Source organism: Centroberyx gerrardi, chromosome 23 (assembly GCF_048128805.1).
Source record: "Centroberyx gerrardi isolate f3 chromosome 23, fCenGer3.hap1.cur.20231027, whole genome shotgun sequence".
NCBI classification, from domain to species: Eukaryota; Metazoa; Chordata; class Actinopteri; order Beryciformes; family Berycidae; genus Centroberyx; species Centroberyx gerrardi.
This window is the reverse complement of record NC_136019.1, coordinates 3,824,521-3,834,297: the sequence shown is the minus strand read 5'-3', so window position 1 is coordinate 3,834,297 and position 9,777 is coordinate 3,824,521. Positions and strand designations below refer to the sequence as shown.

The window sequence follows — 9,777 nt, the reverse complement described above, 5'->3', positions numbered from 1 at the left end:
GAACAGATCTGAGTGCCGACATGCTACTTGATTAAATGTTTAAGTGAAATAAAAATGACGCTGCTTAGTCCCAAATCACACTTGTCTACTGATTTATGTGACGTTTCCCCACGTGTAAATATAAATTACGTACTAATATTTATTTCCCTTGTCATATTATAAATGTTATCGTCACTCGATCAGTTTCTGTTCTTATCTGATCAGTTAGCTTGTCATGTTGATTTTTTGTTCGTTTGGAGCTTACAAGCTGCTTCGTTTTTGAATCTCATCCGCTCAAAGTAGTAATTTTGTCTCTTCTTTCTTTTATTATTGTATTTTATCTGTTTTTTAATAACTTTGCTTTTACATTTTATCGCATATTAACCAGCTTTAGAGTAATGAAGGCCTTCCTGTGCTGAATCAAATGACACATACTGCATGTTCATTTCGCTTCACATCATCTCTAAAAATCACTCTTACCTTAATTGTTCCCAATAATCTGTCAGTGATTTCTGTGACAATTCAAATTAGTCAATGCCAACTTGAAATTTCCCATTTAATGCACCATGCCACAAAAAAAAACCTGTTGCTCACCTTGTGTCTTTTAGATACTGCGTGTTTCCCCTTCTCACTTAAAATAAACCATGAAATAAAAAATATATGCATATATCCCACACACCCCCCTCCCCCATCTGTACATACAGTATATCAATTGATATGTGCAATTTGATTCATGTGGTTACCGAGACGAACGCATGTTTTTATATTTGGTCAATTGGAGAGAAGTTATTGATCGCCTGGTGTAGAGTCATCGAACGGTTTGTAGTTAGTTTGGTTTGTTAAGTTCTGCTCATCGATGACCTGCAGAAACCTCCAATTTAACCTCTGCCTGCCTTTATTCTAATTAAGTTCAACAAAATAAATTTAAAAAAAGCTCAGTTACAAAATGCATTCGCAAAGACCAACTTTCTGTTTTAATAATCTGGTCCCATTTTCATAAACTCTACTGGAAACCTTGGTGATCTGACTCTGTCCCTGCGTTCAAGGCAACACGAGTCGATCCCAGAAAAAACAGTTTGATCCAAATTTCAAACAGTAAATTGAAGAGTTTTATTCCGAAACAAAACGGAATCCGCTTTGGGAAAAAGACATGACTTCAAGTTCATAATTCAATTCCCTTCAGAGGATCCAGCCGGGGGAAAGTTACCTACTATCCTCTAAAAGGGAACGTCATTTCTTTTCGTTTTTGTGGTGTCGATCGTGTTGAAAATAGTAACGCAGGATTCACTTTTTTTGCCAGTGGTGGATTTCTCGTTTCGGAAGAAAACTCTTCAGCTGGACCCGGAAAATAACAAAATGAGCACAGAGAGAGAAAACCAAAAGCGGAAAGCCACACAGAAGGAAGAGCTACTGGAAGTCGAAGGTTTGGGCTGCGTTTCAATTAAAAAAAACACAACCTTTCCCTTTTCTTTCTAACTTTCCCTCAAACCTGCTCGGTTTGATACGGGATAATTACTGTTTTTTTCTTTCCCTTATGTGATATTCAGATGATTATGTAACCCAAAAGGCATAAAACACACCCCTCCTTTGTCTTTCTCTCACTCCATCCATCCTTCTCTCTCTTTATGTGACGTTAGTAAGGAAGTCTAGACTGATACATCGGTTTGGCTATATCATTTCATTAGTTTGAGTTTCTGTGGAGAGTTTTAGTGTCCCGTGACGGTCTAAAAGCTGCTTAAGAGGCTTTTCCACAACTGACAAGAATTCAATTCTGGGGGGAAACAGTGATTCCTTGTCTTGTTTTTGGCATGAAAATGGCCGAAGTTACATATTTAAAGAACATTAGCATAAATATATCGACTATCTGCAGCTGCAATCCAAAAATATCAGTATCGGCCTTCAAGAAACCCCATCGATCGATCGAACGTAGCTGAAAGCGACGGGGTCAAATATTCTCCGGTAAGATGTCGTAGCGCTCTCCTCCTTTTTCCAGCGCATCTATCCATCCCTCTCCATCCATCCATCCAACCTCATTTTCTCCTCCTTTCCTTCCATTCGTCCGCCCGACCTTCCGACCCCGACTCGCTGCCGCGTCCGAAATTCGTGACGCCAAGTAGGAGAAATCAGAGCCGAAACACAAAGCTCGTATTTACGGTGAATCTGATATGATTTGAACGCAGCACACTCTTTCCTTCCCTCTCTCAATCTCTCTTTTTCCCCAGCTATCCCTCTCTCTCTCTTTCTCTTGATCCCTCCTTCTCTATCTCCACCTTTCCCCTCCAGTCGCTGCTTCTCGCCATGGTGAGGATAGCTATATCAACCCGTCCTTTTGTTTTCCTTCCCTCTCTCCCTCCATCTACCCATCCCTCCTTCCCTCCCTCCCTCCATCCCTCTCTATGTGATGTTGGATATGGGGTCGCTGATCCTCAAACACCTCCAGTAGATGGTTCTTGCCATGGTGAAGAGAGCCAGCAGGATCACCAGCACCCACGACACGTAGATCCCTTTGGAGAGCTGGGCGGCCTTCCACGTACCCACCTGGACACACACACACACACACACACACAGTTAGAAATTTAACTGTCACTTCAAACAATATGAAAAATTAAATGAATAACTAACTGTTTAAAGGAATACACCGAGTTTTTGGGAGATTTATCCGATTGGTCTATGGAATAATCGTAACACCATGACTACACAAGTGTCTACACACACACACACACACACACACCATGAGTCCCGCAGTGGAGGCGGCGATGACGACGAAGAGCAGGAAGCACAACAGGCTCCTCCTCCTGGGGTACCGCCGGCCAATAGAAGAGCTGGAAATTAAAACCAGGAAGTGAGTTACAAAACCTTCTGTAGCTCAAACCTAAAAGCTCCTATACTGACGCTTTGAAGTACACAACGTTAAAACATGCTGAGGTTTTATACAAGTGTAACACAATGTAGAAGAAAATATTATATTTTACTTTAATAATAATAATAACAAAATGAGGTTTGGTGTATTTCTACCGCATACTATTTATTTACTAATTTTTGTAGGGTTGTTTTATAAAGACTGGGAGGATTTCTCTATCTCCATCTCTCAATCATTCTCTCTCTTCTCTGTCTCTCTCTCTCTCACACACACACACACACACAGAATTGTGACGGTATACACTTACACTTTGCGGCAGTGTGGACATCTGGCCAAGGTCCTGTCTGAAAACTCTGTCCACTGGAGGAGGGAGGGAGGGAGGGAGAGAGAGAGAGAGAGAGGTCAACATGTGTGTGTGTGTGTGTGTGTGTACCAGTTATCCATCTAAATCTAGTAAAACACAGAGAAGTATATAAGCAAACCACACTTTTCATAGCTAGATATTGGATTTAAAAACTCAAAGTACAGGTTAGGGTTCTTTATCTTCGTCATAATAATCACAAAATTTGTGTGTACACTTCTTGGTATTTGTGTGTGCTCTTAGGTGTGTTTGTGTGTGTGTGGATGCTTGAGTGTTCAAAACATCTCTGACACTCACAACATCATAACACTCATACAACTCATAGTACTATGAGGTGCTGTGGATAGAAATGCCTACCAAATGGCATATTATGTTATGTTGTGTGTGTCTATATGTACTGTGTGTGTGTGTGTGTGTGTGTGTGTGTGTGTGTCCTACCAGGAACGTATTGGAGCAGTGTCCACAGATGACCCTGATACCAACAGGCTGGTGCTGCGGTTCAGGACTGTCCCTCCCGATGTGAACCGGGCCCAGGTTGATGATGCGTTTACTGGGAGACAAACGAAACTCATTTAAAAACAACTAAAGCCTGAGCTCACACACTTGTCGTACACCTGTATATCTTTTCATTTGGACATGATTTTTGTAGGGCTGCCCCCTAATAGTCGACCAAATGTTAGTCGATGAGAAGAGTCTTGGTCGACCAAGTTTTTATTGGTCAGTTAGTCGCAGAAAAAAAAAAAAAAAAAGCCTCAAACTCCATTCGGGAGCTGCGCCTTGTCGTTAAAAAGTTATTAGACCAGGGTTGCACTTGGCGGGTGTATTGCTGGGGACCCGAGGACGTGCAGTGTCGGATTTGGTGCAATTTGGACACACGACACGTTCAATATTAATAAACTTTGAATAAACAAGCGAACAGCGCTCTGTGCAGCAGCGGGGCTCACAGCAAGCGACTGATAGCCTACGCCTATTGTGTGTTTTTTCCCGTGAACCAGAGTGTATTTCACCGGTGTTTCTGACCGCTAGAAGCCGCGACTTGGGTGTGTTTTTTCAACAAAAAAAAATAAATTTAAATTATTAAATTAATATCATAAACGTGTGACGACTAGTCGACTAGTGGCTTGAACTAACGACTACTAGTCGACTAGGAAAATCTTTGGTCGGGGGCAGCCCTAGATTTTTGTGAGATCTGATTCTACAGATTGGATTTCCCGATCACATCGTGTCCGCACTCGGCCTCTAACGATTACATCCGTGGAAACATTTTGCTGCCTGGCTGCTGAAGTTTCTCACACACGGATGCGGTGTTCACGAACCGGAGCCAACGCTGTGATTCACGTAAAAACATTCCCCACACAAGCGTTTCCTCTCTCACCAGTACGGTCTCGGACAGGCGATCCTCTGCGATGTGACCTTGCAGATCAGCAGACAGTTACATGGACAGCGGACGTACTTCTTCCCCACAGGAGCGTTCTTTATCGGCTGCAGAGAGGAGGATACAGAGAGAGAAAGGAGAGTAAGAAAGAAAAACAGACACTTTTTTCCACTTTCTTTCCCCCAGGTGTTCCCAAATCCCATCCTGAGGTTCTTCATTATTCGTTTCATTTCATTCTACAAGTTAAATTATTTTGGTTTCATCAGCAGAAATTCTGTCTGGTTTTCTCATATGAGACGATGGAAAGACTTATTGATCTCGGAAAGATGAGAGATTGACAAAGTAAAGGAGTTTGTCATTTTATAGTTTCCTAATGCAGTGGTTCTCAAACTCAAGACGATTTATGGACTGAAAAAAAACAAACAAACCCAAAAGCATTTCTGATATGTCTCTAATCTTTGTGACGTGCAAAGTGCTCTTCTGGTGACATAATGGACCTGTTCCAGCATTTAAGATTAGATAAGATTAAACTTGAATGATCCCTGTGGGGGAATGTGGCTGTTGAAGCAGCAAATAAAAACTGGATATAAACAAAAAGTGTAACAAAAGAGACTCATATTAACATGCATAACCGATGAGTCCGATGTTAGAATGTGAAGTAGAAATGTGTGAGTGAAAGTATGAAAACGTTACAGTGTTGAGAAGGGGTGAGCAAAATAGCAGCATTAGCATCAGCAGAACAAATAATAAAAAACTTTATTTCTATAGCGCTTCTCGCAAAACAGAGTGCTTTACGTGGTATGAAAACAAAAACAGAACAACAGCGGTGCACAAGAAATATTAAGAGGTAAAGACAAGCTTGTAAAAATGTGTTTTCTGTTGTGACTTCAACAAAGACACAGTTGGCCATTCGTATTTCGACTGGTAAGTTGTTCCAAAGTTTAATCCAAAAGTCAGAGGAGATTGGTCTGCGAAGCTCACAGTTTTGTTCACTGGGAGACAGAAGAAGCTCCTCAAAATAATAAACACAAATAAATTGAAATAGCTGGAAAAAGGGGGAAAAAATCTTTGGTTGGTGTCAAATTTGATCATTTTATGCTTGTGCAGCCATATCAGGGGGCTGAGAGCGGGAATTGGTTTATTTTTAGGAGTTACAGGCAAAAACCACTGTTCGAAAGTCCAGTAAGCGTAATATGACACTCCAGAGGACTCCTCAAATGTGTGTGTGTGTGTGTGTGTGTGTGTGTACGACTCACCGTAGCTTCATTGCAGATGCCACACTTGACCACATGCTGGTGCGTCTTGCCCTCCACAGATATGGCGCTCTGACAGACCCGGCAGCTGATGACCGGAGCGCTGCTGCTGTCCGGGCTGCCCTGCGGCGAGTAAGGGGGCGGAGCCTCGCCGGGCGCCACCGAGCTGGGGAACGGAGCGAAACCTGGAGACAGGAGGCATGAAGAGAACACATGAGACTTGACTTGATGCATGAAGAGAAGACTTGAGACTTGGGTTCTGGTGACTTGGGACTCGACTCTGACTTGTACTCTGATGACTTGAAAAGGTTTCTAAAGTCTTGACTTGAGATCTTGTGTTTGTGTAAATGACTTAGATTGAAAGTGATGAGATTTGTTCCAGCGGACGACTGAATTTAAATTCTGTTTTCTGAATTTGTATGGAATGATTGAATTTATTGAAGTTGAAACTGATTATAGAAATCAAACTCATGATGCTCTTACCAAGTTTTTATCCTATTAAAACCATATTGCATTGAAAAGTCCTAGATATTTAGTTTTCTTTAAGATATTAAATTGATACTGGACTCTTGATTTGTTCTGACTTGACTTGCTGTTCTACATTTAGACTTGAGACTTGTGCCTCAAGACTTGAGACTGACAAACAATAACAACATGTCTGTGGAGAAAATAAAAACACTGAATTTGGCCTCAGCAGTGTGAACAGGCTTGATGACTGAATTAGTGACATTCTCCTCACAGCAGTGTGTAACCACATCAACAACCTGTCTAAAATATCACATGATTAGTTGTGGTTTGCCTTGTGGGAAAGCGTCTCCATTTCCTTTTCCAGTTGATTGACTCTATTTACATCTCTGTGCTACCATCTTTTATCTTTTTTGCAGTCCAACATATACTACTACTTCTAAATCCTTATATTACCTCAGCTGACTTGGCTGCTTTATCACCACCACTACTGCTGTTGTTGTTCTCTGAGGTTTTGTCAGGTAATGATACTGATACAGGAATTGAGACCAGAAGCTCCTCTGTGGTCCAAAAGCTAAATCCCCCCCCCCCCCCCCCCACCACTGCTATAAACCACTGTAGAGGAACCATTACAGTTTAGATATTATTGTTGTCCTCGGGCACATTAATTTAATCTGCAGAAGCCAATAAAACATTATCTACCCACCTACAGTATCTATTTCTGGTGATGAATTTATTCTTCTGTAATACATCAGCCAACGGGACATTATCTTTGGCCGCCCAATGACTATGCATAACACGGGGGGGGGGGGGGGGGTATGAAGGGAAGTTGAGCATAAAGATTAAAGTGAGTGGTTAGCAGGAAACGACAGAGGAAGACAGGATGAAGATGATAAGAAGAGGATTTGGAAAGAAGGAACAGAGAATGGGTGGGAGGAGGGAGAAGCAGCGATGAAGAGGAGATGAAACAAGGAAGTAAAGTAAGAGACAGAGAGTTGAGGTATTAGGTTGGCAGGAATTAAGGCCCAGAAGAACAGGTAAAAACAATAAAAACAAATGGTAGAAAGATGAATCCAACAGTTATCCATGTTTATAACCACTGATGTACTGATGAATTATAGGCTGGGTGACCTCTGACCTCCAGTCAATAGGGCAAACAACCACCACTATAAACAAAAATCAGATATACTATCTGAAAAGCATTCATTTAAACAACCTATTGTGTACAACTTAAATCAGTAATACTATTTACTATGGTGTGTGCACCCTGAATTAACATCACATTTATGCCTAAAAACTCTATTTCTGCAGCCAAAGGGGTGCGTAAAGTGATTTTAGGTGGATTTATCCTCCACTATATCCCTGTTTGATTCATTAACTACATTGTTTACTGCTAACGTTAGCTAAACTGCTACCTTGTCAACTGAAGTGAATGCTAGCTAACGTCAGTATACAAGCTAATAACATTGACTGTCCCATTTTGTGCATCCTCAAATTTAAGTATACACTAAAATGCCTTATCTAGCTCTTTAAAAAAGCCAGAAATGTGCCTTAATCTTGCAAGCTAAGCTAGCTAACAGCAGTCACCGACATACTCTGCGGTTTTGGCGGATATCCATACGAGCTGCCCCCGGGAGAGAAGCCGTTGGTCCCGTCGTGCTGCTCGGACAACAGCGGCGACCGTTCCCCGTCCGCCATGCCACCGGAGCCTCTAGGAACGACCACAAGAACGGTCTGTGCCCGGGTGGGGAGCCCTCAAACCCGGGTAGAGCTTGCGGGGAGAGTCGCTGAGCAGATTTCACCCTGGATCCTCTCTCTTGCTTTTTTGATTTGACGTTCACATGACAGTGCGAGAAAAACGGAAGGAGGAAGCGAAACAACAAAAACAATCGTCACGTGACTTGACCTGACTCACGGCTGGGATGGACGGGGCGCTCAGCCAATGAACGTGCTCGGTGTGAGTGAGGAGGTTCAAAGGCGGTGTGGTGATTGGTTGGCTGGTTTGACAGTCAGGGCCGCGTTCAAATACTATTGCAAAGCGTCCTTCACTGCCCCTTTTAGACAGGTGTTAAACATTTTTGTGATATTAAACGCGAAGTACAGTGTATTTATCACATTTTAGGGTAGTTTCAAAGTGATGCAAGTTAAAAAAAAAGAAAAAAAAAAGCCATAAACTTACCTTTTTCTGAAAATGTAATTGATTTTTTATATTGGTGGTTGTTTGACTTTCACCATTATAGTTTACCCACTGCTTTATTTGCAGCTACATTATTGTTTGCGACCCAGAGTATGTGCACTTGCCTTGCCGGGACTCACCAGAAACAAGTAAGTAAGCAATTTTGTGTCCCAAAACATAGTTTAATAAACACTTTTCTAAAAAGAATCCGTATGAAAATCCAGTAACATTCCCAAAGAAATGTTATGCAGACTAAAAGACCAAAACTCTACCTCAGAATGACTGGAATGGAAGTTCTTTGTGGAGAAGCAACATCAAACAATACACATAATTCTATTTAAAAAGTAACTGCAACACTATGAGGATGTTTAAGATGCAAAATACATCATCTTGTTGATATGCATTCTTTTCAAAATTCAATGCATTTATGATACATACTCTATATCATCATCTTACTCCAAAAGTGTAATAGCTCAATGCCAAACTCACATAATTCAAAAGGTACAGGTTTTAAGATTGAATGGGATTTCTGCTTTATTATAATAAAAAAATCCAGTGACACAATACTCCACTAAACTGACACTTTGATTCATACTGTAAAAGAGATCTTAAACTTACCTGAAAGAAAGAAAGAAAGAAAGAAAGAAAGAAAGAAAGAAAGAAAGAAAGAAAGAAAGAAACTGTCACATCTATCTGGAACAGGAAGGGGGAGCTGCTGTCAAAAGAGCATGGCACATCAAACACCAGTGTCAGGGGGTTATGTTACCGTTTTTTGAAATCAGATCTCTGTAATCTGGTTACATATGTCCATGACTCCACAGTGCTGTGAAGGAACTTGTGAGACACAGCTCAACAGAAATCAACACTAAGCTTTTGTGCGCAAGTAGTTTGTTTTAGTTTTGTGCGTCACTTGATAAATCCCACCAAACATGTTGCCTTAATTGTATCCCTGAAATCAGTTCAATTTCTCCATTACATAAACATTAACTATCCATTAAGAATAAGATCGTAAGGGTTAGTATCATGGGTTTTTAAAGGATCTATTCATCGGTTGATTCATGGAGATAATACAATTAAGGGATTTTTTAATGCTTTTTGTGCATGGTTTACAGGGTTATTAATGAAAAGTTCTAAGTTATATTGTGTGTTTGTGGGGTGTTTAAGGGGGTTTCTTAACTAATTTTAAGGGGATTTTGCATGAATTCAGGGGTGAATTAATGTATATAATATCATATTTTCAATATCATATCATATTTGTAAAAGTTTGTTTTTGTGATTAATTCATTTTTAGAGCACAGACAATCAAAC

General features: G+C 40.9%; 1 protein-coding gene across 1 annotated transcript; it reads right to left on the bottom strand.

The window, feature by feature from the left end:
• Positions 1 to 2,373: 2,373 nt before the first annotated feature.
• Positions 2,374 to 8,137, bottom strand: LOC139914089 (type I phosphatidylinositol 4,5-bisphosphate 4-phosphatase-A-like). Its single transcript, XM_071902287.2, has 7 exons — positions 7,889 to 8,137; positions 5,832 to 6,013; positions 4,576 to 4,682; positions 3,639 to 3,750; positions 3,147 to 3,199; positions 2,711 to 2,801; positions 2,374 to 2,517 (listed from the first exon to the last, which is right to left on the bottom strand). Exons 1-7 carry the CDS (start codon positions 7,989 to 7,991, stop codon positions 2,374 to 2,376), a joined length of 792 nt encoding a protein of 263 aa, XP_071758388.1. The 5' UTR covers positions 7,992 to 8,137.
• Positions 8,138 to 9,777: the final 1,640 nt, after the last annotated feature.

What these genes read in the sequence shown, in the direction of transcription:
- LOC139914089 (XM_071902287.2), bottom strand. Translation starts at nt 7,991, where the DNA reads ATGGCGGACGGGGAACGGTCGCCGCTGTTGTCCGAGCAGCACGACGGG. An exon ending in ATATCCGCCAAAACCGCAGA is followed by an intron (nt 6,014 to 7,888) that starts GTATGTCGGTGA and finishes TCCTGTCTCCAG; the next exon opens with GTTTCGCTCCGTTCCCCAGC. An exon ending in GCCTGTCCGAGACCGTACTG is followed by an intron (nt 3,751 to 4,575) that starts GTGAGAGAGGAA and finishes TTTGTCTCCCAG; the next exon opens with TAAACGCATCATCAACCTGG.